Source organism: Chionomys nivalis, chromosome 11 (assembly GCF_950005125.1).
Source record: "Chionomys nivalis chromosome 11, mChiNiv1.1, whole genome shotgun sequence".
NCBI lineage: Eukaryota > Metazoa > Chordata > Mammalia > Rodentia > Cricetidae > Chionomys > Chionomys nivalis.
In genome coordinates this window covers 18,432,897-18,460,497 of record NC_080096.1, presented here as the reverse complement: position 1 = coordinate 18,460,497, position 27,601 = coordinate 18,432,897, and the positions used below count along the sequence as shown (strand labels likewise).

Sequence of the window (27,601 nt, the reverse complement as noted above, 5' to 3'; positions counted from 1 at the left end):
GTAGGAACTCAGCCAGCGACAGTGGTGGTGCACACCTTTGATCCCAGCACTCAGGAGGCAGAGGAAGACAGATCTCTCTGAGTTCCAGGACAGCTAGGACTACATATAGAGAAACCCTATCTGGAAAAACAACAACAAAAAAGAGACTCAGATCGTGGACGGAATAAAGAGGCAGCCAGTGGAGCGGTGGAACCCCATCCCAGAAGCAAAGGGAGTCCGGGGCAGTGTGGAAGTTAAGCAGACAGCGCTCCAAGGTCTCCTAGCCCTCAAGGCTTGTTTGAACCTGGAGACCCCAGAGAGATTTCTAGAGTCTTAGACAGTGCTCTGAGTGACAGGGGTTGGAAAGTGATTCTGAGGGGAGTTTAGCCGTGGTTCTCAACCTTCCCAGTGCTGAGACCTTTAATACAGCTCCTCATGTTGTGGTGACCCCAACCATACAGTTATTTTGTTGCTGCTTCATAACTGTAATTTTGCTACTGTTATGAATCATAATGCAAACATCTGATATGCAGGACATCTGGCATTCTACCCCCAACAGGGTCTCAACCGACATGGCTGTCCTGGGACTCAGAGATCTGCCTGCCTCTGCCTCCAGAGTTCTTGGATTAAAGGCCTGAGCCACCACTGCCTGGCAAGAACTACTTTTGCAAACATCTATACAGGTGTTTTCATATCTACTTTGCATTAACCTCTCTTAAGCACCCCAGTGACCCTGTATCGGGTAGGCTTTATCTTCATTTTACACCTGAAGGAAATGAGATGTCTGACCAGGCTGCTTTGACCTCACAGAGATCCACCTGCTTCTGTGCTGGGTTTAAACACGTGGGCCACCACCGCCCGGGCTCTAGTAACTTATTTTGTGTGTACATGTGGGTAGTGTCTGTGTGGGAGTCAGAAGACAGCCCCAGAAGTTGTTTTTTCCTGCCATGTGTGCCCCAGTGACAGAACTCAGGTCGTCAAGCTTGGCGGCCAGCGTCTTAACCCGCTGAGTCGTCTAGCTATGAGGCTCGGGGAGTGGAAATTATTTACAAACTAGGAGTGGGTATGTTACCCAGTTCCTACAGGGTATCATCTAGTCCATAAGTTAGAGAAGAAACTGAGATTTAAATATTTATTAAGTAACTGCATCCGTCCAATTCATCTTTGAATGATCAGATGGGGAAACAAAAGAAAGGTTACGTCCCCAAGATTAATTTAGCTCAGTATTGATTCGGACCCAGAGGCTCCCAACAAAGCTCTCTGACGTCTGACCTCATAGAGCAATGCATTCTGGGACCTTAAGTATCCCGAGCGGCTCGGGCACGGTCGGCTACAGCCGCTGTCGTTGCCCACTGATTCGTCAGCGAGCCTCTCGGAGTTAGCCAATGAGAAGTGCTCGAGTCCCGGTTGCCTGGGAAACCCCGAGACAACAAGATGGCAGCGCCGCGGGACGGCTCGCTGGCCCCGTGGTGAGTCTCGGCTCCAGGCCTTTCTGCTCCGCCAAGTCCTCCGGCAGGCCAGGGCCCTCGCCCCGACTCCGCGGACTCGCGGTCTGCGTGGCTCGGCTCAGGAGGGGCGTGGGGACCCCGCTCACGGTGTCCGCGCGTGGAGGCGGAGCAGACGGCGGGCGCTCGGGGCGGGGTTTGGGCGCGCAGCCACCTGGCAGTCGCGTAACCCTCACCTGAGGCGACAACCGCACCCTGACAACCTTCATCCGTTGTGGCGGGCTGAGGCAGGAGGCCTGCCAGTGTGAAACCTGTCTCTGGCCTTTTAGGGCAATTCAGCGAGACCTTGCCTCAAATTTTAAAAAAGTAAAGCAAGGCCTGGTTGATGGTGCAGGCCTTTAATCTCAGCACCCTAGAGGCAGAGGCAGGAGAGGATCTCTGAGTTTGAAGCCAGCTTGGCCTACATAGTGAGACTCTATCTTTAAAAAACAAACAGCTGAACAAAATAGAAGGCTGGGGCTGGTGCTCTGCAGACCTGTAATCCTAACCACTCAGGAGGCGGAAGCAGGAGGGCCACGTGTTCAAAGTCAGCCTGGACTTTAGAGTTCGTTCAGGGCCACAGTGGGCAAAGACCTCTCTTTTTCTGTATATATAATTTTATTCATATATGTAAGTTGTCTGCATGTATGTGTCCGTACCACGTGCATGTCTGGTGTCGGAGGAAGCCAGAAGAAGGCATCAGATTCCCTGGAACTGGAGTTACTAGGGGGTTGTGAGCTATCACGTGGACGCTGGAAACCAAACCCGGGCTCTCTTCAAGAGCAGCAATTGCTCCTAACCTCCGAGCCATTTTTAAGTCCAAGATTTTATCATTAAAAAAAAAAAAAAAAAAGACCATAGATGTAGTAGCTCAGCAATGTAGCGCCTGTGTAGCATGTGTGAGGCCCTGGGCTCACTCTCCAGTCCTTAAAAAAAAGTTAATTAGCCGGGCAGTGGTGGTGCAGGTCTTTAATCCCAGCACTTGGGAGGTAGAGGCAGGCGGATCTCTGTGAGTTCGAGACCAGCCTGGTCTACAAGAGCTAGTTCCAGGACAGGCTCCAAACCCACAGAGAAACCCTGTCTCGAAAAACCAAAAAAAAAAAAAAAAAAGTTAATTAAATATAAATTTGGGGGCTGGAGAGTTAGCTCAGGTTAAGAGCACTCTGCTCTTCCAGAGGACCCACGTTCAATTCCCAACACCCACATGGCAGCTTATGATTGTAACTCCAGTTCCGGGGGATTTGACACCCTCACACAGATATACATGCAGGTAGAACACCAATACACATAAAATACAAATAAATAAGATATTAAAATAAGTTTAAGCCGGGCAATGGTGGCGCATGCCTTTAATCCCAGCACTCGGGAGGCAGAGGCAGGCGGATCTCTGTGAGTTCGAGACCAGCCTGGTCTACAGAGCTAGTTCCAGGACAGGCTCCAAAACCACAGAGAAACCCTGTCTCGAAAAAAAAAAATAAGTTTAAAAGGACTGAGGTTATCTCAGTGGTAGAGCACCTGTCTAGCTTTTCAACCCCAAGTGCCGGAGCAGCAACAACAACGCGGTTTTGGCCCCGGGGAGAAGGCACAGTCCTGCCCAGGAGAAATTCTCGAACCACTGAAGGCATTACTTCTGTTCTCAGGGCCCAAAGCTCAAAGGAAGGTACACCACCATCTTAGACAAGAGTAAAAGTAAAAACCTGCGGTGTAATAGCCTGAAAGAATTGCATCCAGAGGGGCCTGAGAGGCATGAAGAAAAAAGATTCCACTGTGAGAGACATTGCAGAGTTTAATCTAAAGGGTTTGCTCACTGATGGGATGAAGTGAGAGTAAAGGAGAGAGAAACAATGGAGTTGGAGCTGACTTTGTGGCACACTGTTGGGCAAGTCTGTTTTACCGATAACATAATTGACATAGTCTCCACACCACCCCTCACTATAAATCCTAGTTGTGTTTATGCTCCATTTATAGGAAATGTCCAGAATGGGCAGATCTGTTAATAACCACCCAGGCTTGGCTGGGAGAAGTGGGGAGGAACTGGAACGTAGAGGAGAGTAAGCTATTAAAGTGCACAGGGATTTTTTGTTTTTGTTTTTTTTTTAAAAAAAAGTTTGACTTTTCTTTTTATTTTTCTTCTTTGGTTTTTCATGACAGGGTTTCTCTGTGTAACAGTCCCGACTGTCCTAAAACTCACTCTGTAGACCATAAACCAACTGGCCTCAAACTCACAGAGATCCTCCTGTCTCTGTGATCTTCCTGAGTGCTGGGATTCAAAGCGTTCACCACCACAGCCCGACTGCTCGACTGTTCTTTTATTTTTATTATCATTATTATTATTAATTTTCTGAGACACGGTTTTTCTGTTACGGTTTTTCTGTAACAGCTCTAGGTGTCCTGGAACTAGCTCTTGTAGCCCAGGCTAGTTCCAGGCTAGCCTTGAACTCACAGAGATCCACTTGCCTCTGCCTCCCGTGTGCCACTACGGCCCTGGTGTGCATTTGTTCTTTGGCTAGGTCTTACTGCGTGCCTCTGGCTGGCCTGGTTGTGCTCTGTAGCCCATGCTAACCTTGAGCTCAGCCTTGCCTGTGCTGGACCACAGATGTGCACCACTACACTGGACTTCACAGGGTCTTTCGGTGACTCATGCCTGTAATCTCAGCACTCAGGAGGCTGAGGCAGGAGAATCTCTGTGACTGAGAGGCCAGACAGAGTTAAACAGTGAAATCTTGTCTCAAAATAACAGCGAGGGGCTAGGGAGACAGGTTAGTTGGTGAAGCACTTGCTTAGGAAGCTTGAGGACCTGACTTTGATTTCTAGAACCTATTTTTAAAAAACAGATGTAAGGGTAAAGGCTCCTGCTGCCATGTCTGACCACCTGAATTCCTCCCCCAGGATCCATGTGGTGGCAAAAGAACACTGATTTCTTCAGGATACCCTCTTGACTTTCACATGCTCACCATGGTGTGTGCGTGTGCACAACACACGTGCACACACACAAATACATAAATAATAAACAAATAAATAAAATACACACTTAAAATAAAACAAAAACCCACATGTGTCCCAGGCCAGCATTTGTCATCCCCGTGCTGGGAAAGTGGAGGCAGGGGGATCCCCAGGGCTTGTTGCTTGCCACCTTAGATTGACAAGTTCCAGGCTAGTGACAAACCCTATATATATATATATATTTTTTTTTTGTTTTTTGTTTTTTGTTTTTTTTGTTTTTTTTTGTTTTACGAGGCAGGGTTTCTCTGTGGTTTTGGAGCCTGTCCTGGAACTAGCTCTTGTAGACCAGAGCTAGTCTCGAACTCACAGAGCTCCACCTGCCTCTGCCTCCCAAGTGCTGGGATTAAAGGCGTGCGCCACCACCGCCCGGCCCAAACCCTATATATTTAAAAAAAAATAATACTACAGTGTGGAGAGTGTCCGAGGACTGACACTCCAGGCGGTCATGCACGCACACCTGTAAGTGTGTGCCCCCATGCACATACAGAGACACTCCAGGCGGTCATGCACGCACACCTGTAAGTGTGTGCCCCCATGCACACACAGAGAGGTAAATAGTGGTGGCAGTTGCAGGACTCTGGTCACTGGGAGACTGAGGCAGGGGGATCCCAAGTTAGAGGCCATCTTGGACTAGATAGTAAGACCTTGTCTCAATAGCAAAACATTAAAAACCAAAAAAAAAAAAACAAACCCAAAACAAACAAACAAAAAAAACCAAGTATACAAACAACTCTTAAAGCTGAGCAGACACCTTTAATCCCTGCACTCCAGAGGCAGAATCAGGCAGGTGGTTCCCTTAGTTTGCAGAGCAAGTTCTAGGACAGCCAGGACTACACAGAAATTCTGACTGAAAACCCCTTAATTTTACTTTGAAATGGTGAAGTATATGAAGTCTGTCTTGCTAACAGTATGTAAGGAAAAAGGTGATTTTATAGTTTATGATTCTATTTATGTAGCTTTATCAAAGGAAATTCCAGAGCTGAGTAGGAGTGGTACTTAGGAGACACAGGCAGGTGAGATCTGTGAGTTCTAGGCCAACCAGGGCTACATGCTGAGACCTTGTCTTTTTTTTTTTTCCTAAAGGAGGTGGACAGGTCCACCTTTTTAAAAAATGATTTATCTATTATGTATATAGTCGTTCTGCCTGCATGCTGGAAGAGGGAACCAGATCTCATTCCTGATGGTTGTGACTACCTTGTGGTTGCTGGGAATTGAACTCAGGACCTCTAGAAGAGCAGGCAGTGCTCTTAACCTCTGAGCCATCACTGCAGTCCTTGAGACCTTGTCTAAATCAATCAATCAATGAATCAGAAAATTATAGGGATAAAACAGTTGTGGTTGCCTGCGGTCCAGGCTACTGAGGCGGCAGAGGGTGACTCAGGCTACAGGAGAAAGTGTGGGGGTGGGAAAGGCCTCCGTCTTGACAGTGGTGGTTAAACCCCGTCTGTCCATGTGCTCAGGTGGGAAAGGGTTAAACCCTGTCTGTCCATGTGCTCAGGTGGGAAAGGGTTAAACCCCGTCTGTCCATGTGCTCAGGTGACACCGGCCTGTACACACAGACCACGGAAACAGCTGCTGCTCCTCATGCTTTACTGGGGTTGTGTAAAATGGTAACTACAGAAAGAGACTGGGTGGTGGATATGGGGGCCTCTTAGAACTGCTTTCCTGTGACTCTCTGATAGTTTCCAAATGAAGAGCTAAATTACAGCCTAGGAAGAAACAAGGAAAACAGAGGGGTTAGCCTGGGCAGAGGAAGGGTATGGGTCAGAGGAGTCCATTCCAGAGGAGGAGGCTAGGGCTGGAGAGAGAGCAGCCATTAGGCCTAGGCTTACCACCAAAAATGGAAGAGCTTGGTTCCCGGGAGAGGAGGCTAGTGACAGGGAGCCCTGTGTTTAAGGCGTTGCTTAGCTGTCTTCAGTGCAGAGATGGTTTGGGGGGGGGGGGCAGATAAACTGAGGAGGCAAACAGGGCCAGATCACCCATGGGAATTTTATTTTCCTCCTCTCCTTGCCCTCCTCTTCCTCCTTTTTTTTAGACAGGATCTCACTATGTAGCCCTGGCTGACCTGGAACACACAGGGATCTGTCTCCCCCAAGTGCAGGGATTAAAGGTATTGCATCACCATGCCCAGCTTTGAGTTTTCATTCAAGGGTGAATGGAGCCCTTGGGGAGGTTTGTTCAAGGGTGTGGCATGTCTTTGTTGCTTGTGGGCATCAGGGAAAGAAGCCTCTGGGGGCTGTCCTGTTTAGTCACACAAATCATGAGGGAACCCAGAGTCGCAGAGCAATGCAGGGATGTGGCCAGGAGGCTGGATGGTGGGTGAGGGAGGCTGCCTCCAGGCAGCGTAGGTTCCCTATAGGAGAGTGTCAATCTGTCCTTGTTTGCTCTCTGTAGACCATGCCCAAACGGAACTTGGGAAGGAAGGAGTTTACTTAGCCTAGACTTCCCATGTCATAGTCCAACATGGAGGAAAGTCAGGCAGGAAATGAAATAAAGACCAGGGAGGATTGCTGCTAACTGGCCTTCTCCCCATGACTTGCTCAGCCCGCTTTTATCTAACTCAGGACCTCCCTGCCCAGGAGTGGCACAGCCAGCAGAGGGCTGCAGCCCACAGGCTTGCCTACAGCCTAACTCAATGGGAGCCTTTTTCCACTGAGGCTCCCTCTTCCCAGATGGCGCTAGCTGGTGTCATGTTGACACAAACCGACCAGTGCATTGGGGAAGGGCAGTGTCACGTTTCCCAAGGACTGCCTCCGGTTTATTCTGAAAAGACGCACTTCAGACCCTCCCTAGTGGAGATCCCTTCTCTGGGTCTAGACTTGCTAGGTTTAATCACTTATGAAGGGAACAGAGTGGTGGCTTTAGTTAGAGCTGACTTACACACATACATTCCTCATCAGAAGAGGGGAGTCAGCATTTTTGCGTGTTAGTCCCGTGTGTGAATAACAATGGCCCCACACAGCCACAGTTCAGCTGGCTTGTGCCTGCCTTGGAGTTTGGCATTGGGCAGAATGCTTTGGGACTTTGCGTGCCCTCTCTGGTCGCCTGTCTGGTAGGTGCTGATACCATGCACATTTTACAGGGAGGAAGTGAGGTGCCAGTTAACGCTGGGCTGCAGGGCATGTGCAAGGGCCCAGGCGGTTGACCTCCATGGTACATGGCTATATCTTCAATGACTCCTGCCTGTGGGTAGCCCACTCTGCCTGAGATGATGGGGTGGCTCCTGGGTTCTGCAGGCGGGGAGGAGATCAGGCTTTATGCCAACCAGCTCAGTGATGGATCCGTAAGAACACACACATCTGTGCCCACACTCTAAGCTTGGGGAAGTTCCAGGCCCTGCACCTCAACAGGCAAGGGACTCCATGTTCAGAGCAGAGAGTCAGCTGCTCAGAGGAGCCAGCAGACATCAGGAACCCTGGCCCGCATTGGAGGAACGAAGTCTGCTTCTCCTGGACAGTGCTCCTCTTCAGGAAAAGCTGCCGTCCTCCTCCTGACCTGAAGTCCTGGGTCTCCTGTGTCCCCAAGGGCTGACTCCCCTGTTTCCTCTCAGGAGTTCCTGACAGCTAGCCTCAAGACTAGAGCAATGAGCTCACCTCTGGCCTCTCTTAGCAAGACACGGAAGGTGCCCCTAGAGTCGGAGCCTGTGAATCCTGGGTAAGGAGCCAGCTGGCCTCTAGGTCCTTGTGCCCCTGCCCTGTGTCCTCCTTGCCCTTTCCCTCACCAGAGGAGAATGACGCTAGTGTCTAGGGAAATACAGACATACAGAGAGCAGTTGGTGGCTTTCGGTGTCCATCTTCCTTCTCTCTATGCTTCCGGGAACACTGCTTTGTGTGGACCAAAGATCGGGTGGTGCTTTCTGGAAGGCCTGGCCCCGTGAGAGTCTTGTCATTCACTGTTCACTCACTGGCTCTGCAGACATGAGTGTCCTGTCAGCTTGGGCCGTCTGTGCTGGGCTCTGTGCCAGCGCTGTATATCTTGTTCCAGTCCTCTTGTAAAGCTTTTTTCTTTATTATTATTATTATTATTATTATTATTATTATTATTATTGGTTTTTCAAGACAGGGTTTCTCTGTGTAGCCCTGGCCATCCTGGAACTCTCTCTGTAGACCAGGCTGGACTCAAATTTACAAAGATCCACTGCCCCTACCTCCAAAGTGCTGGAGGTGTGTGCTGCCACACCTGGAGCAAAGCTTTTTCTACATCCTGTTTCCTTGTTGCTTTTCTGAACACACTTGGAGTCTTGCTTAAGCCAGGGTGATCCAGGGAGGTTAAGCAGCAAGCCTGGGCCCACTGTGCTACAGAGAGGAGCTAGGGCCAGCTCCATGGGCTGTGGACTCTTCCCACCAAAACGGTCCTGCAGTGTCCGTCCGTCTTTCTCTGTTGGGAGCAGTTAAACACTGTACAGCATGCTGTCCCTCAGCTCACCCTGGCTAAGGACAGCTTGGACGGGGGTGGGGGGTGGGGGGTGGGTGGGTGGGGGGTCTTCAGGAGACAGAGGCTTAACCTCTATCTCTTTTAGCCTTGCATGGGGCCTGAAACCTTCCCTTGGTAGCATTCCAAGAGGCTTAATTTGTATTTGTTCCTTCTTCCTGCCTGGGTTCCCAGGAGGCGAGGGATAAGAATCTACGGAGATGGTGAGTGTGTGCTCTGCCGTGCCCCTCCCCTCCCCTTACAGCTGGGCAGCTAGGGAAAGAGCGTGCTGAGGTCTTGTGAGGCTGGGCATCTGGTCAGCAACCTGTACTCTCCAGCTCTCCACCCCTTGCTCTGCTCCTCAGCAGAAATGCCTACATTGTGATAGAACTCCTCTGCCTAATGTGAGGTGGTTATGGGACCTTGACACTATGGGAAGACCAGAGATGTGCACCTGCACCTCAGCCTTTGCCTTTGCCCTCCCTCCCTGGAGCCCTGGCCTTATCGCTGCCTTGACTGTGTACCCTTGGGGGGCAGTATATAAGCTATTTCATCTTGGCCAGGGCCCAGGGCCAGAGTGCTTTCTGGGCTGTGGCACCAGAGCAGTGACCTCGGCGTTCCTGTCTGCAGAAGATGAGGTGGACATGCTGAATGATGGACACAACTCAGAAGAAAAGATCTCTGTCCCTTCCTGCTATGGAGGCATTGGTGCCCCTGTGAGTAGGCAAGGTGAGAGCAGAGAGCTAAAGGGCTGTGGGACCCCTTGCTCACAGCAGCAGCAGAGGCTCCAGAGGTGGGGTGAGGACCTGTGACCCAGGGCTCCTATTCTCACCTGCTGGGTTGAGACACTGCTCCTACTTCTGGCTAGCTGCCCCAATACCTGTATCCCCAAACCCATCCAGGACAGGATTTAACCTAAAGCCGCAGGTTGGGGGCCTGAGCAACCCCCAGGCCAGGCTGTGACTAGCACCTCTAGCAAATGTGTTATCAGCGGGTCTGTAGTTCAGCTTCAGAGACAGCGAAGGGCCTGAAGGGGAGCCTCTGGCCATCTGCTTTTCATCAGCAAGGTCCAGAAGGGCTGAGAGTCCCAGAGAAGGGTGTTCTTACCTGACTTTGTGTCTGCAAAGACCTATATGGAGCTGCCTACAGTGGGGTGGTACGGGGGAGAGAGGCCAGACAGGCAATGGGCAGGATCAGGGGAAGTTGGGGATGAGCCCTGAAGGCTTAAGCAACTTTAACATCTCCTTGCTTTCTAAGCACAGGGTACTTAGAGCAGTGGTCAACCTACTGAAGGACAGCAGGAGGTGCCTTAGACCAAACCCCTCTATTTGACATTGCAGAGGATTAAAGTAGAAGAGACAGGACTTTCCTAGCTCAAGTCCTACAGTGACTTAATCAAAGACAGGATCTCCTACACCTAGCTGGGGACAGCAGCCTTCGTGCACCCACCACCTTCTTCCATTCTAGGGACTCTGCATCCTCACTCCACCTCTCCCTGCCACTCCCAGCTGGTGTGTGTCCCCACCAAGGTCTCCAACAGGACCTGCCTCTCCTCCATTTCTCTGCTCAGCAGCCACCTCGCCTGCCCCATTGCCTCCTTTCAGATTGACTGTGCTGGCTAGATGGTTGATGGCTCCGCAGTCACCCATTGCTTCTAGGGTCTTTCCTGCTTTCTCAGTGCCCCCTTGTCTTCCCCACTTCTCATGTGGACTTTTCCTTCTCTCCATACTGCCCCAGTGAGGGCAGCATGCTCTGTATGCTGTTCCCGCTTAAGGTGCTGGGCGGTGGTGGTACACTCCTTTAATCCTAGCACTCGAGACGCAGAGGCAGGCCGATCTCTGTGGGTTCGAGGCCAGCCTGATCTATAGATCGAATGTTCCAGGACAGCTATGGCTGTTACACAGAGAAACCCTATCTCAAAAAACAAAACGAATGGAAGGAAGGAAGGAAGGAAGGAAGGAAGGAAGGAAGGAAGGAAGAAGGAACAAAACAAAAAAGTGGCTTAAGATGCTTTTGGCAGCCAGGCGGTGGTGGCACATCTTTTTAATCCCAGCACTCAGGAGGCAGAAGCAGGTGGATCTCTGTGAGTTCGAGACCAGCCTGGTCTACAAGAGCTAGTTCCAGGACAGGCTCCAAAGCTACAGAGAAACCCTGTCTCGAACCCCCCCACACACACAAAAGAAAGAATAAAAGATGCTTTTGGTTCCAGAGAGCCCTGACTCCGTGAACATACACACTAGGGAGTTGTGTTATCCCTTGGGCAAAGAAGCCCTAAGGAGGCAACTCTAGGGCTGGTAATTCAGGGACTTGAAGATGACGTCAAGATAGAGTTTGGTTTTCTTCATCTTTCTCCTAAGCCATCCTGGGTATCTGGTGTGGTCTCATGACAGTGGCTGCAGTTCCTGCTTTCCATATAGTTAGGGTAGTTGGTGTCTATGGGATGAAGAGGGCTGGTGTTGTCCCATCTCACTCACTCTTTTCTTCCTTCGTTCCTTTTTTTCTTTCTTTTTTGTTTATATTTATTTATTTATTATGTATACAATATTCTGTCTGTGTATATGTCTGCAGACCAGAAGAGGGCACCAGACCTCATTACAGATGGTTGTGAGCCATCATGTGGTTGCCGGGAATTGAACTCAGGACCTTTGGAAGAGCAGGCAATGCTCTTAACCACTGAGCCATCTCTCCAGCCCCCCCTTTTTTTTCTTTCTCTCTCTCTCTCTCTCTCTCTCTCTCTCTCTCTCTCTCTCTCTCTCTCTCTCTCTCTCTCTCTCTCTCTTTGAGGGTTTGGGACAGTCTCATGTGGTTTAGGCTGGCCTCAGACTCATTATGTAGCTATGAATGACCTTGAACTCCTGGTCCTCCTGTGTTGGGATGAAAGTGGCACACAGCACCACGCTGGCTCTGGGCTTGATTTGGAGCATTTCCAGTGTACAGATAAGCTGAAGTAGGAGTCCAGTGTCCCTCACCTCATAGCAGCTGAGCTCTCATCTCACCGTGGTCACCTGCCTCGCCTGCACAGACAGGCAGAGAAGGGCATCTCGGATGAGCAAGCTAGAGGGAACCCAGAGGTCCTGACCCTGACCGCAGATCTAGCTCCTTCAGTGCCCTTGCAGCCCTAATGATAAGGAAGCACAGACAGTGTTATCGCTGCACCTCTGAGCATGTGTAATGTATTAATCCTCTTAACATCTCTCTCTCCTACATTCTGGTCTCCTCAGTGGTTCCAGTGTCTCTCAGAATGATTTTCCCCTGATCTGGGGCCTAGGAGGCACGCGGCTTCATGCATCGCTGCAGTATTATCTTTAGATCTTTAAAACAGCCATGTTAACCTTTGTATTTTCAACAGGATTTTACTGGGTGCCCCTGCTGGCCTAGAACTCATTCTGTAGACCACGCTGGCCTCCAACTCACAGAGCTCCCTACCTCTGCCTCCCGAGTGTTGGGATTAAAGGTGTGCACCACCACCATGCCCATTTGACAAAATCCCAACTACTTGTGTTGGAGAATACAGGGGTGTTGGGTGATTATCTATTATTTAGTGTGTGTGTTCCTGTGGTCACACACAAGGTTGAGTGTGTATGTGTCAACAACTCATTCTTCTTCTTCCATCACGTGGATTCCGGGAATCCAACTCAGGTCACCAGGCTTGATGGCAAGGAGATGGCGGGGTGGGGGTGGGGGGTAAAAGTACTCGTTGTGAATGCAAGAGGCTCTGCAGTCAAGCCCCAGCATCCATATAAAGCCTTGTCATGGCTCTGTATGTCTTAACCCCACCAGAAGAGGTCAGAGACAGGTGGATTGTGGGAGTTTCTGGCCAGCTAGCCTACCCCAAACAGCAGTCTTTAGCTTCAGCATTTGCCTAGCATGCATATGGCCCTAGTTTGCTCCACCACTGCCACCAAAAAAAAAAAAAAAAAAAAGTGAGAGTGATAGAGGAAAGCACCCATGTCCTCCTTTGCCTCTGCATGTGTGTGCATGGGGATATATAAGCCTGCGCATACACACACACACGACTTAAACGATGTAGCCTATGTATCGCACTGATGTGTGCCCCTGGAACAAGTTGCTGCACCCCACCCAGCTTCACGAAGTCGCCCGTAGCCTACTGATTTCACAGCCCACTGTGGGGTTGGCGTGAGCTGCTCCATGTAAAGAGCTTCAAGGCCCATGACTGAGCATAGCTGCTGTTGAGGCTTCTCCTTCCATCCTTGCGGCCCTCTCCCTCTCTGGCCCTTCCCACATCAGCCTCAGCTCCAGACCTGAGCACTAGAAACTTTGTCCACTTGGCAGTCCCTGTATTCCATGACTCGGATCTGATGACCAACATGGGCAGGAAGCTGCGGGAGCTGGAGCAACAGTTGAAGGTCCAGAGTGATGAGATACTGTCCAAGGTAAGGGCTGAGGCAGGAGACAGCCAGGGAGGACTGTTTCCTTGAATGGAATAGCCTGGTTTTTTAAAAATTATGTGCCGGGGGGCTGGAGAGAATGGCTCAGTGGTTAAGAGCATTGCCTGCTCTTCCAAAGGTCCTGAGTTCAATTCCCGGCAACCACATGGTGGTTCACAACCATCTGTAATGAGGTCTGGTGCCCTCTTCTGGCCTGCAGACATACACACAAATATTGTATACATAATAAATAAATAAATATTTTTAAAAAATTATGTGCCGGGAGGTGGTGGGGCATGCCTTTAATCCCAGCACTTGGGAGGCAGAGACAGGTGGATCTTTGTGAGTTCGAGACCAGCCTGGTCTACAAGAGCTAGTTCCAGGACAGGCTCCAAAGCCACAGAGAAACCCTGTCTCGAAAAAAAACAACAAAAAAAATATTTATTTTTCTTTTACGTGTATTGGTGTTTTGCCTGCGTGTATGGCTGTGTGAGAGATCTTGGAATTATAAACAGTTGTGAACTGTCATGTGGGTTCTGAGAATTGAACCTGGGTCCTCTGGTAGGGTCCTTTAGAAGAGCAGTCAGTGCTAGCCTGCTTTGATGGCAAGCCATGAACTGTGGATGATCTTGGTCTCCATGAGCTTAGCAGAGGGCAGAGCCTGGTAGAATGTGGGCTGGGTAGTTAGCAGGCTGTTGAGCAGAGGTGGGAGCTGGACACTGGGTCCAAGATGGGCTGGGCCTTTCCTCAGCTAATGAGACTATCAGAGAGATGGGGTTATCAAGGCTCAGAGCAGGGGCTATACCGAAGGGCAATAAGGACAGGTTTATGCTCAAAGGCCAAAGATATGGCTCGTCCCATGGGGAGGGCTAAAGTTACCTCATTACTACCCTGTGGGGTTCTGGGACCCACCAGGACTTGCACTCACTCTGAGTTTCACTGCTTCAGGACCAGAAGATCCTGGCCCTGGAGGATTTGGTGCAGACCCTCCAGCAGAACCAGGGTAAGAGGCCCTGGGTCAGGTACCTGCTCGGGTCCCTGAATCGTGGGAGCCTAGACAGTGGCTTTGGGAATCAAGACTCCAAGGGCATCAGGCAGACTCCTGGTGGGGTCTGGACAGATGGGACAAGAGGGACATAACCCTTCACCCCATGCCTTATACACAGACTTCTCTTGAGAGCATGGGGGGCACGCTCCAGTGGAAGAAGGGATGGCTGGCTCTCGAAAGTCAGTTCAGGCAAACCCACCACCACCACCACCTCCACCACTCAGGGTTAAGAGAGAGATCAGCGAGACCAGCTCAGGGGTGGTTCTCAGAGGATCCCCAGAAGGCCTTCGAGCAGAGCTCTTGCCAGCCTCTAGGCTATGGCAGTAGACTCACTCACTTCTTCTCCAGGAGGCAATGCAACACAGAGGCAGGAGGAGCTTGAGACACAGTGCATTCAGCTGCAGCGGCAGGTTGGCGAGATGGAGGTGAGAGGTCAGGCGCGGTGGAATGTGTAGCCAGACCCTTTCCCTGGTCTCAGCTGCCTGAAGGGTTTGCACGAGCCCCTCACCATCCTCTGGGGTCCTGCCTGCTTGCCTGCTCTGGGCTGACCCGGAGTTTAGAGCCAGGGCAGGTGTCCAGCACCAGGGCACACTACTCCTTTGGGGCCGACGCAGACTCTGAACGGCCCTGCTCTTGCCTAACGTACTCCTGGCTCCATCTGTTCTGCTCCAGCGCTGCTGCTCTGTGACTAGCCCTCCTTCCTCACACAGCCCTCCTCCCTTACACAGCCTTCCTCCCTCAGACAGCCCTCCTCCCTCAGACAGCCCTCCTCCCTCACACAGCCCTCCTCCCTCTTCACACAGCCCTCCTCCCTCAGACAGCCCTCCTCCCTCACACAGCCCTCCTCCCTCTTCACACAGCCCTCCTCCCTCACACAGCCCTCCTCCCTCACACAGCCCTCCTCCCTCACACAGCCTTCCTCCCTCACACAGCCCTCCTCCCTCAGACAGCCCTCCTCCCTCAGACAGCCCTCCTCCCTCCTCACACAGCCCTCCTCCCTCCTCACACAGCCCTCCTCCCTCACTAGCCCTCCTCCCTCACACAGCCCTCCTCCCTCACACAGCCCTCCCTCCCTCACACGGCCCTCCTCCCTCACACGGCCCTCCTCCCTCACACAGCCCTCCTCCCTCACTAGCCCTCCTCCCTCTTCACACAGCCCTCCTCCCTCACTAGCCCTCCTCCCTCACACAGCCCTCCCTCCCTCACACGGCCCTCCTCCCTCACATGGCCCTCCTCCCTCACACGGCCCTCCTCCCTCACACGGCCCTCCTCCCTCACTAGCCCTCCTCCCTCACTAGCCCTCCTCCCTCACACAGCCCTCCTCCCTCACTAGCCCTCCTCCCTCTTCACACAGCCCTCCTCCCTCACTAGCCCTCCTCCCTCACACAGCCCTCCTCCCTCACACAGCCCTCCCTCCCTCACACGGCCCTCCTCCCTCACATGGCCCTCCTCCCTCACACAGCCCTCCTCCCTCACTAGCCCTCCTCCCTCTTCACACAGCCCTCCTCCCTCACTAGCCCTCCTCCCTCACACAGCCCTCCTCCCTCACACAGCCCTCCCTCCCTCACATGGCCCTCCTCCCTCACTAGCCCTCCTCCCTCACACAGCCCTCCTCCCTCACTAGCCCTCCCTTACATAGAGCCGTTCTACTCTCCAGCCACTCTGCCTTCCTAACTCTTTCCCACCTTAGGCCCCTGGCCCACACTGTTCTCTGCATGGACCAAATCCCACCTTCTCCTGGAGAAACCCTTGAAGCTCCTTCTGATGTGGACCAGTGTGGGCTCTTCATCCTCTGCTTTCCTGGGGCCTCATCTCTCCCCGAGGGACCTCTAAGAACCTGGACCTAGCGCTAGGTGGTCCTCATGATTGATTGATTGATTTGTTTATTTATTTATTTAGTTTTCCGAGACAGGGTTTCTCTGTGGCTTTGGAGCCTGTCCTGGAACTAGCTCTTGTAGACCAGGCTGGTCTCGAACTCACAGAGATTTGCTTACCTCTGCCTCCTGAGTGCTGGGATTAAAGGCGTGCGCCACCAGGCACTGCCTGGTGGCCATGACTTCTTTACCCATTGATTTGGTCACCTCAGTCATTTTTCTTCCATTCAGCATTGCAGTCAAGCTTCAAGGCTTGAGTTGGAAGGCACTGGGTGTTCAGAAGATTCCAGTATTCCTGCCTGCTTGGCAGGCGCAGTGCCTTGGTCCTCTGCTGGCCCCCTCCTGAGGCCTTGCTTGAATGCAGTGGCTCAGTCTCCAAGCAGAAGCCTTTAGCCCCAGTCCATGATAACAGCACCTGCAGCCCACTGCAGATATTCACATCTGGGGCTGTGGGTGGCAACTGCAGGTGTGCCTGAACTACCTTCTGGGAATGTGTAACCTGTGGGGCAGGGCCACAGCCTCGCAGCCAAGTGCACCCCTGGCTCCGGCATGCACCTTCGCATGTTTATTGATTCATCAATTGAACAAACCTAAAGTGTTTATCCTGTTTGACACTCCAGCCATTAGGCTCGTGTCATCTGTAAAACAAGACACAGTCCCCACATGCTCGAGACTGACAGTCTGCAGCAGTGGAGAGACACGTGTGGCTAGCAGCGGGTGTGAGAGACAGTGGGAGGAGCCACTGCAAGCAGATCTGGAAAGGGGCGGGGCCTGCGAGGGTCTAGGCAGAGGCGGAAGGCTCCATCTGCTCGCTCCCGTCTGGTTGTGGAGGTCCTGTGAAGAGAAAGAGAGGTCAGGCCAAAGGGGCCTCGCTTTGGGCTCTGTTTGAGGGAGTCTGTGCACGTGGACAGAGCCCTAAAGGAGAGTGGTGGCGGCTGGGTGCTGGCAGCCTCGTAGGTGCAGGAAGTGGAAATGGGACAGAAGCTGCCATGTATGCGGAGGGAGGGAACCAGCCGTGTTGAAAGACAGACTGACTCCAGAGTTTGGCAGCAGCAGGAGTAGAAGACCTGACAGACAGCCTCTGTGTGGGACAGAGGTGGGGAGGAGGCCATGACAGCTTGGGTTAGGGTGAGAGCCTGAGCTAGAATACCGAGGGCTGGGGTGGCACTGAGCGCCTTGCTGTGGGTCCTACAACAGAGAGGAGTGGGGCATGGAGGTTGGTAGCTAGAGAGGTGCTGCCTGCTGGGATGGGGGGAGGTCTGGGGCAGTGTGGGCTCAGGCTCGTCGGTATGGGTGGATTTGGGGCTCGATGGACATCTGCGTAGCTGTGAGGTGAGTGGGAGTCAAGCTCAGAGGTGAGAGCCTCACTGGCTGTGGATTTGGGTTCTGTCCTTATGTAAGGAGGGGTAGACAAGAGCCATACAAAGGGAGAGTGGTCAGGGCTGGGCACGAGGAACCTCACAGGTGTGTGGGGGTAGAAGCACACAGAAGTAGTGAGAGGGAAACCAGCTGTTGAGAGAAGTGGAGACCCGTGGCGTCAGGGCCCACAGCGGCAGGCAATTGATAGCCGCACCCCTCACTTCTGAGTGAGCTGCGCACAGAAGAGCTGGCCAAGAAGGACACACCTTTAGTCCAGCCCTTGGGAGGCAGAGGCAGGCGGATCTGAGACCAGCCGGTCTACAGAGTGAGTTCTAGGACAGGCAGGGCGCCACAGAGAAACCCTGTCTGGAAACATGCCCCCCCCCAAAAAATAAAAAGTATATGCAACTTCTCCTGGGCTGGGGAGGAGATGGCTCAGTCAGTAAAGTGTTTGCTTCAAGCATGAGGACCTTTGTTCCTAGAATCCATTAAAACAAAAAAAGAAAAAGAAGCCAGGAATGGTTTCATGGAGTTAACCATCCTGGAGCTGGGAAAACAGTCAGGTGGATCTCTGGAACTCATTAGCCAGCCGTGATCCAGGCAGCACCCAGGCCCTTGAGTGAAAAACACCAAGGCAGACAGTGCTTGAGGAAGTGACGCCAGCCTGTCCTCTGGCTCCACATACAAGTGCATCTGTGTGTGTGCACTGCACACACCTAGAACCACAGACATGAGCTGTGCACACCAAGTCTGTGTCAGGAAGGAGAGGGTGGCTCACTCCTGTGGAGCAGGTGTCCCTGCCACCTCCTCATGTTAGGCCAGACCCGCACTGTCCCCAGAGCTGCAGTGGCCAGTGTTAAGGAGTTCTTGGGTCACGTACTGTGTTAAGTACTTGACGTGAGAGGTCTACTGGGTACAATGAAACAGGTCTGGCATGTGCCCTCAGAGGGAAGGAGCCTGCTGCTTTAGGGGGTCAAGGGCTTCCACAGTCTCAGGCTGGAAGTGGCTGGAGTCTTTTGTCCAGGCCGCTCTGCGCTGAGAACAGCTGAGTTGGACTGGTGCTCTCCATGGAAACTGGGCAGGTGGTGCCTACCACATCTCGCTCTTCTGCTCACAGCGGTTCCTCAGTGACTATGGCTTGCAGTGGGTGGGCGAGCCCATGGACCAGGAGGACTCGGAGGAAAAGATAGCCTCTGAAAATGATGAGCGAGACTGGATGACGGCCAAGAAGTTCTGGAAGCCAGGTACAGTGGAGCATCTGCCCTAGCCCCTCAGTATTGGGGTGGAGGTGGGGTTGCTGAGTTACCAACACCTTGTCCTGACCCAGGGAAAGCGAGCCGAGGTCTCCCTCCCTGGTCTCACTTGGGTCTTCACCTGCTCATCTGCCAAGGACAAGAGACCCAGACTCACGAGATATTTGATGCTTTCTGTTTTGTTTTGTCTTTGAGACAGGGTTTCAATGTGTAACACCCCTGGTTGCTCTGGAACCCTTTTTGTAGAACAGGCTGACCTTGAAATCAGAGACCCACCTGCCTCTGCCTCTGAATTGCTGGCCGTAAGCCTTAAAGGTTTACACCGCTACCACCCAAGGTCACTGTCTTTAAACAAACAAACAAAAACAAAACCTCACAAAACCTGGTGTAGTAGTACAGCAGGTCTCTCTGTAATCCCAGCACTTGGAAGGCTGGGTCAGGAAGGTTGAGAGTTCAAGGCCAGCCTAGACTACAACGGGAGGGGGGTGGAGAAGAGTGGAAGCCCGCCCTCTGACTGGAAGCCCCTATCCAGTTCCCAGGGCTCAGCCTCCTCCTAGGGTCCCACTGAAGGCTCATGTGTGCATCAGGACATGGGAATCTGGTTTGATAGGCACTGATTTTCATGGGGGTTTTGTTGATTTATTTTGTTTCTTTTTTGGAGACAGAGACAGGGTTTCTCTTGTAGCCCTGGCTGTCCTGGAACTCACTCTATAGACCAAGCTGGCCTCAACCATGAGATCCGCCTGCCTCTGCATCATTTTCCATGTTTAATCACTGATATTTAGTGGGGCTCCCAACCCACCTTGTTCTTAGATTCAGGTCCAAAAAGCTGTTTCTGAAATGGGGCCCATTTTCACCTCTACGCTTTGGAATCTAACTCAGATCCTCATGTCTACTCCACCACCTGTTCAGGGGTGGCTTGTGGCTTAGGCAAACCACTTCCCTTCGCTGAGCCTCAAGTTCATCAACAAAATGGGGCGCACGTTGTCACCCTTGGGGTTTTACCAATAGCAAATGAGTCACATATGGAGGCCCTTGCGTGTCATGCTCTTTCCCAAACTCCAAAGGAAACAAGTGCCCTGGGAACCGAAGCAGCATTCCCAAAGGGACTGTCTAGAAGATGACAACAGTGTAGCTGTCAAAGTGTCCTTTAGATAAAGACCAGAGTCTAGGGCTGAGGGCATGGCTCAGTTGGTAGGGTGTTTACCCGTAATGCATAAAGCCTGGGTTCCTTTCCTGGCACCTGCTAAGCCAGGCAGAGTGATGCAGACTTGCAATCTCAACACGTAGGAGGTGGCGACAGGAGGATCAGAAGTTAAAGATTGTCTGCAGCTAGGAGGCAGTTCTGAGGACAGCATGGGCTACAAGAGCCCCTATCTCAAAGATCAAACATGGGGCTAGGAAGATAGATGACTGAGGGCTAAGATGCTGCTGCCCTTCCAGAGGATGAGTTCAGTTCCCAGCACCCACATTGGGTGGCTCACAACCACCCATGACTCCAGCTCCAGGGATCCAAACAGCCTCTTAAACCCATGTTGCAAGCATGGCTTCTATTTGGGCCTGAGCTTCGCCCTACTCACCCTAAATCAATCTCAACCCTCCCATGTTTAAAGTACAGTCCATTTATCTTCTGCCCTTCCTTATTATTCATTTATTTTTGAGACAGGACTTCACTGGATAGCTCTGGCTGTCCTAGAACTTGCTATGTAGACTAGACTGACTTCAAACTCACAGAGATGATTCTGCCTCTGCCTCCAAGTGCTGGGATTAAAGGCGTGTGCCACCACCATGCCTGGCTCTTTTACCGCTTTCAAAGTGTTTTGAATAAACAACCTTGGCATGGGCCAAAGGGTATTCCATTTTATAGATGGGCAGACTAAGGCAGAGTATCTGAAGACTAATGGAGGGGGCCGAGAGCCCACTGGGAGGTGGCCCAATCATTTGATAGAAGATGAGGCGGTGCTGGTGTGGAGGACAAGAGAGAGAGGAGAGGCTTGGGCGGTGTGGACGATGGAGGAGAGGAGTCAGGTGGCTTTGGACCGTGGCTATGACAAGATGTTAGGGAGCAGTGCGGCCCAGGCCATGGGAAGCACCTGAGGGCCTACTAGGCAGGTCTATGGATCAGACCAGAGTAGCCCAGGGCATGTGCCCTGGTCACAGTCCTCTAGGCCTGAGTCCCCAGCAGATGACTGTGGGTGCTGAGGATGCTGAAGGTTGACGTTTCCTAGCGTCGTCCCTGGTGTCCACCCTGTGAGGTGAGGCTCTCTGCTTCACGGGCCCCTCCCATCCTGGAGAGCAGCCTTCCTCCTGGCCCAAAGGTGTCTCCGGCCTCCTTTAGGAGGGGCTGGACCAGATGGCTGGTGTCTGAACACGTCTTCTACTTGTCCCCTGTGCCCCCACAGCCTGCCCTCTAGCAGGCATCATCCGTGTTCTGTTCTGTTGGTGCAGCTCTCTGGCTGTGAAGCCGCGCGCTCCCCAACTAAAGCCACCTGTGGAGGCCACCGTTGCCTTCCATCTCAGAGCTCCTGGGCACAGGGCCCACTGCACTTCCGTTGTCCTTCCCTTCTGTGTGGGAGGGGCCTTTAGTTCTTCCTGCCACATGAGGGAACGTTTTCCATTTCTAGAAGCTTTTCCTCCTTAGAACTCCCTCTTGTGTCAGGGACTAGCCTGGCTCTGTCCCTGGGGTCCTCTGCTGCCAGCACTGGCTTCTTGCTGCCTCATTGCTGGGCACCGATTTTACCTATTTTGCTGGCTATCACTTCCCACAGACTGCCAGTGGGCAGGAGGGCCAGAATGCCAGTTTTGGGCCAAAGGGAGTAATTAGAATGTTCTAGATCCAGAACTTTTGCCTGGCCACAACACACGACAGGTCTTGGGCCTCAGGGATAAGCACATCGGTGGGCTTGGTGTTCTTCACTCTCCCGCACATCGCTGGCCAACCTGTCTTTGCTAGCTTTCTGCCCAAGTTCCAAGCCCTTGAGTCTGGTTGGTGCTTCCCACATTCCTAGGTCAGGAGGCCACGCCGGCAGCCTGTTTGATTTGCCCTGGGTGGACACGCTTCTCCTACACTTGCTCTGTCTCGAACCCTAGCCCCTCTAGGGTATGACTTGGAGGACAGGACTCTAGAGCGTGTTGACACTCCCAGAGCCCAGCAGAGCCACAGGTGCCCCCGGGGGTCGGCACAAGCCTCTAGGACATCCAGCTGGGCCAGGTTAGGTTCAAGGAGTGCCCAGCAGTTGGAAGGCAAATAGTCACACAAAATGACAAAGAGTGTGATGGGCCCAGGGGATGGGCTCGGGCTACAGGAACCAGGCAGAAGAGCCAGGGGGTCCCTGCAAGGTTCTCAGAGGAGGTGGGCTTGGTGCAGCCTGTGCCCACAGTAAGTTGGGAGGCTCAACAGCACCTCCTAAGACAGGGAGCTGTCCTCGTACACAAGAGGAAGCCGAGGCAGAGAAGCCTGCTTGCCGAGGCCGCGGAACTCACAAGCAGCAGCCATGCCAGTGTGGCCCGTGGGGGCCAGGGAAGTGGCAAGTGGGGAGAGGCTGGGTTGGTACTTGAGGGGGAGGCATGGTCACTGAGAGCTGAATGAGTCATGTGGTCTCTGCAAGGCTAACATGGAACATGACACCTCACACGGCCCAATTTCCTATCCCTTAAATGGGAACGGTGATACAAAGTCCACTGACTTGTCTTGTGGCCAGATCAGGGTTCTTACCTGCCCATCCCACAAAAGGGACATGCCCCCTCCTTTGGCTTAAGACAGACCTGGGACTTGCTTTTTGGCCTGTGTTGCCTTGTGTGGGAGGGCCCACCACACCTCTCTCCAGATGAAGGTTTCTGCTGAACCCCATTGGGGGCGTGTTCACTGATTTAACAGCTGCCCTGTGCTGACCACACCAGGCCCCTCCTGTCCTACTCCCCGAGTGCTTTTTCCTAGAGCTGTGATTCCTCCCTGGGAGCCCTAGCTGCCCTCCTGTCTTTGCACCCTATGGCAGCCCAGCCCAGCCTCTGCCCTCTTCCTGGCCCGGGCCAGGTTTCTCTTACTTTCCTAGGCAGGAAGTAGACCAGTTTCTCACTTCCTCTGTCTCTCCCTGCTCTAGTCCTTCCCATTCTCCCTTCCCTCCCCACTCTTCGAGACAGGGTTTCTCTGTGTAACAGCCGTAGCTGTTCTGGAACTAGCTCTTGTAGACCAGGCTGGCCTCGAACTAACAGAGATCTGCCTGCCTCTGCCTCCCAAGTGCTGGAATTAAAGTCCTGTGCCACCACCACCCTGCCCTCACCTCTTCATCTATGAAATGCCCTGCCTCTGTCTCCAGCCCCTACCGTCCAGGCCAGCCTTCTGAAGCAGACTTGCCGTCAGTATTTCTTAGCATTGTCCAGTCTGTCTCCTTGCCCTGCCCATCCCGTGTCTGTCTTGGCCTTATGGGAGATACTTTCTGGGTTTTGTTTTGTTTTTTTTTTTGGTTGTTGTTGTTTGTTTTGTTTTGTTCTTAAACTAACTGTAAAGGAAAGCAATGTCATACCATTGTGGGGTAGGGGGGTAATGCAGTTGGCAGAGCACTTGCTTCTCATCCATGAGGTTTACTTCCCAGTGTCATGTAAACTGGGCTGCTGGTGCACACAACAGGGAAGACTGTGCAAGCCCAGAGATGGGTAGGCATAGCCCTTCAGATGGTAGCCAGTGCCAAGGAGAAAGAAAGGCTGGCAGAGGGCCTAGGGCTCATCAGCTGCAGAGACAACAGGAAACACAACCCCTGTACCTGTAGGTCTACTTGGGGGACAGCAGTTGCATCCCCAACACCCTGCCCCACATCCTGCCCCAGCCTAGCTGCCCTGGTGGAAAGAGCTTTCTCAGAGCCCACAGCCAGATGTGTGCTGGAGGCTTGCACTCGAGGGGCAGGGCCCCAGCTGGCATCCCTCCTGCCCACCACCCTTTCTTCTGGCCCCTTCGTGGCCGTCCTGATCATGTTGTCGACACTCTCTCGAACTGTGCACAGCCACGTGTGCAGGCAGCAGTTTCCAGAGGAGCCAGAGCCTGGCAGGTTCTCAGAGTGAGGCCCAGAAGTTGTCACACCTGTGCAGCAGCTGGCCCAGCATCCTGACAGTCATCTACCCCCCTTTTGCCCCCTCCTCCTGACGATGCAGCTGGGTCCTAAGTCCTCTAGCCTTCCAGATGGCCTGAGCTGAGTCATTTTCCACTTTTCTGTTGCTGTTTCCTCATGCATATAGTGGAGATGAAACAGCCCCTGCCTCCCAGCCTTGGGGTTGGCCCGAGGACCATTTGTGCAAGGTAGAGCTGGTGACCAGTGATCAGACGTGGATAGTTCAGGCTGTTCCAAGTTAGCCCTCACGTGGCCATTTCCTTGGCACCTGTAGCCGCCCTGGGAGGCCATGGCTACTGGCGTCCCATTCTAGCCCCGAGCACTGTGGTAAGGCCACATAGGAGGAAGTGCAGAGCTGGGATTGGAACGCTCAAAGCTTTGATCCGGGCTGGGAGCTTCGCCAACCCAGTACCTGGCATAGATCTAGTATCAAACTTTGGTCTTAATGCTGTGCACATCTACAAAGCTACCAAACTCTCTCTGGTCTCAGTTTCCATCTCTGACAGTGGGAAGGAGTATAACCCTTAGGGGGTAGGAGCCTACGTGGAGGAAATGGGACGGTGGACATTATTAAGCCCTTGACATTATTAAGTGCCCTGCTAGGTGTGATAACACTCACGTCCTCCCAGCACTTGGACTGTGGAGGCAGGAGGATCAGAAAGCATTCAAGGTCATCCTCAGTATATAGTTCAAGACTACATGAACCAGGGCTTAAATAAGCAAACAGTTCAAAGTAAGTATTCGCGCGGCACCTTTAGGAACTAAGGCCTCTTCTCAGTGCGGGAGGGCCCCCCAGAGAGAGCTGCCAGGGTACAAGCAGCCACAGAGGCTTATGGGTGTCTACTTTTTTTTGGCCAGGGGATTCTTTAGTACCTCCCGAGGTGGACTTTGACAGACTGCTGGCCAGCCTGCAGGACCTGAGTGAGCTGGTGGTGGAGGGAGAGGCCCAGGTGACACCAATGCCCGGTGGGGCACAGCTCCGTACCCTAGAGCCCATCCCACTAAAGCTCTACCGGAATGGCATTATGATGTTTGACGGGCCCTTCCGCCCCTTCTACGATCCCTCCACACAGGTAGGATGGGGCTGTGGGGCCCAGGCCTGCTCGCCCCTGCTGGGAGACCTGGAGCCAGCTCACTGCATTAGCGTGTCCTCCACAGAGTACACAGGCCCCACCTCTCCAGTCTCAGAGTTCTCCGTAGTTCCAGAGTATGATGCTTAGGGTTTGCCAACTAAATAGGTAGCAGGTTTGGCATAGCATGGCACAGCATGGCTACAGAGGCCTGTTCACTCTCCTGCAGCGCTGCCTCCGGGACATACTGGATGGCTTCTTTCCCACAGAGCTCCAGCGGCTGTATCCTGATGGAGTCCCGTTTAAGGTAACAAGTGTGTGACCAGCTTCCAGTGTGGGGGGTCGGTAGTACTATGGCTTCAGCTGGCATGAGTAAGGGGCGCTTGCACGAACGGAGCCCGAGGCGGTAGCAGAGACTTGAACTGTGGTTCTCTTGGGTTATTCTCGAGGTCTTTGGGCAAATGGGTGGGGGTGAGGCTGCAGAGCTGAGGAGCTGGGTTCCCTGCTTCTGTGGCCCTTCTTTTCTGCCAGGTAAGCGACCTGCGCAATCAGGTCTTCCCAGAGGATGGGCTGGGCTCCTTCCCAGGTGAGGGTCGCGTGGTGGGCCGACAGAAAATGCGCAAGGCCTCGGACAGGGTGGAGGATATGTCAGGTAAGCTGGGCCCCACAGCTGGCTGGGGGGCTGTGCAGAGCAAGTCCAAGCGGCCTCTGCCAGCCCTTGCTGTCCCTCCTGGGCTAAGGTTCCCGATGCCCTCTCTGCAGGCTCCAGGATGACTGCTGAGAAATTCCTGAATAGGCTTCCCAAGTGTGTCATCCGACAAGGCGAGGTGATTGACATCCGGGGCCCCATCAGGGACACCTTGCAGGTGAGGCCTGCCCTAATTCCCCAGCTTTCTCCAGGGAACTTTTTCACCAACCTTGGCTCAACCTACAGTGTCTTGCCTGGAGGCTCAGGCCTATAGGCCCAAGCAGAGGTCAGGATGGCAAGTGCACCCTCAGAACTGTACGGTGTCTCTGTGGAGCTGGGGCTCTACTCCACAGGGCAGCTGGGGTGAGGGGACGAGCCCAAGGCCGGGGGCATGTCCTTGAGCTTGGCCTAGGAGCTCCTTCTCAATTGTCCCGCAGGCCTTTCAGATGCCACGAGTTCATTATCTTCTGCCATCACCCCGCTCTTCTCCCCAGGTCTCCACCCAAGAAAGGGGTGCCAAGGCTGTCTCCGACTCATCTCCTTTGCTCAAGTTGTCTTGTGCAGTCTGGCCACCCCTCACGCTCCTGGCTGCAGCTCACCTCCCTAGTCTAGTCTGCAGGGTGTCTCACACCCTTTCTGTGCTGACCTTCCCACTGCCCTCCTGCTCCTGCTAGCCATGGCCCTCAGCAGGGACTGCCTGGGGATTCTTGGAGAAAGTCAAGGCCCTTATCCTGGCCCTGAACATCCATTTTGTACCAGTGCTCTCCCCTTTTCTAGCCTTCCCTCCCTTCTTTCCTGTCTCACTTGTTTCCTTGCTTCGAGACCTGTAAACTGCTGCCAGGCCCCCGACTGCATCCCTCTTTCAGGCTCTTGTTGCTTGGGATCTTGGTGCCGTAGGGAGTCCTGCCCTGCTCCATTTCAGATAACTGCTACTCATCCTTCAGTGTCTTCCCTGAGCTAAGGCAGGTTAGGTCCCCGAGCCTGGCCGTCATCTGGGTGGGCTTGTCTCTTACATCGGACCGGAAGAATGATGGTGTTGCCTTCCAGAGCCTCCTTCCCTTTACACAGAACACGCCAGCTCTCTGGCTCACGGGCTCCTCCATTCCTGCTCAAGAATGAGCCGGTCCTAAGGGCGGAGGGGACGATGTAGGTGGGACCTAGGGCTCCGTCCACTTTTCATGGCTGCTTTCCAGAGCTGCTGCCCAGTGCCTGCCCGGATCCGGGAGATCATAGTGGAGACACCTGCCTTGGCTTCTGAGCGGCAGAGGTGAGCACTGGGCAGAGGAGAGAGCAGGCTAGAGGGGAAAGGACCTGGGCGCGGGGAGCACTGAGGGCCTTTGGACCTGCAGGAGCCAGGAGTCACCCACCATGCCAACGCCTCCGCTCTCCATGCTGCGCATCAAGTCTGAGAATGGGGAGCAGGCCTTCCTATTGATGATGTGGCCTGAGGACACCATAGGCGACGTGCGCAACCTCTTAGCAAAGGCCAGGTGGGTACGAGGCAGGGCTGGGGGCTGCAGGGCGTCCCTGGTCCCATGGCCTAACTCGATGTACTCTGATGAACACCCAGGGACATGGACGCAGCCACCTTTGAGATCTTCAGCACCTTTCCACCCACGGTCTACCAGGATGATACACTCACCCTGAAGGCCGCAGGCCTGGTTCCCAATGCAACACTGCTGTTACGGGCTCCAAGAGCCCAGCCATCAAACCCCAGCTTTGCTACTGGCTCTGGCCCCCACGCTGGCCCAGGCTCACTTCCCTGAATAAAGTGCCGCCTGACAAGAGCTCTACAGGCTCTCTAGACAGGGCTGTCTTGAGAGAAGGCTGGGCTAGGGAGGGGGTGGTACAGATGCTCAGGCCTATAACTGGAGCCCCATCTGGCTCTTTGTCCCCTAGGTTCCTTTTCCTCCCAAGCTGTGCTAAGTGGGTTGACACTGTCT

The 27,601-nt window shown here is 53.1% G+C and overlaps 1 protein-coding gene across 1 annotated transcript; it reads left to right on the top strand.

The window, feature by feature from the left end:
• Positions 1-1,395: 1,395 nt before the first annotated feature.
• Positions 1,396-27,424, top strand: Ubxn11 (UBX domain protein 11). The gene is made up of 15 exons (XM_057784411.1): positions 1,396-1,448; positions 8,017-8,120; positions 9,072-9,100; positions 9,507-9,605; positions 13,170-13,270; positions 14,213-14,267; positions 14,661-14,737; positions 18,663-18,789; positions 24,759-24,973; positions 25,200-25,277; positions 25,502-25,622; positions 25,733-25,836; positions 26,852-26,925; positions 27,008-27,148; positions 27,229-27,424. The coding sequence occupies exons 2-15, from the start codon at positions 8,050-8,052 to the stop codon at positions 27,422-27,424; spliced, it is 1,488 nt and encodes a 495-aa protein (XP_057640394.1). The 5' UTR covers positions 1,396-1,448; positions 8,017-8,049.
• Positions 27,425-27,601: the final 177 nt, after the last annotated feature.

Coding starts and splice junctions, on each gene's coding strand:
- Ubxn11 (XM_057784411.1), top strand. CDS start 8,050: ATGAGCTCACCTCTGGCCTCTCTTAGCAAGACACGGAAGGTGCCCCTA. Junction 13,271..14,212: donor GTGATGAGATACTGTCCAAG/GTAAGGGCTGAG, acceptor TCACTGCTTCAG/GACCAGAAGATCCTGGCCCT. Junction 25,837..26,851: donor CCATCAGGGACACCTTGCAG/GTGAGGCCTGCC, acceptor GCTGCTTTCCAG/AGCTGCTGCCCAGTGCCTGC.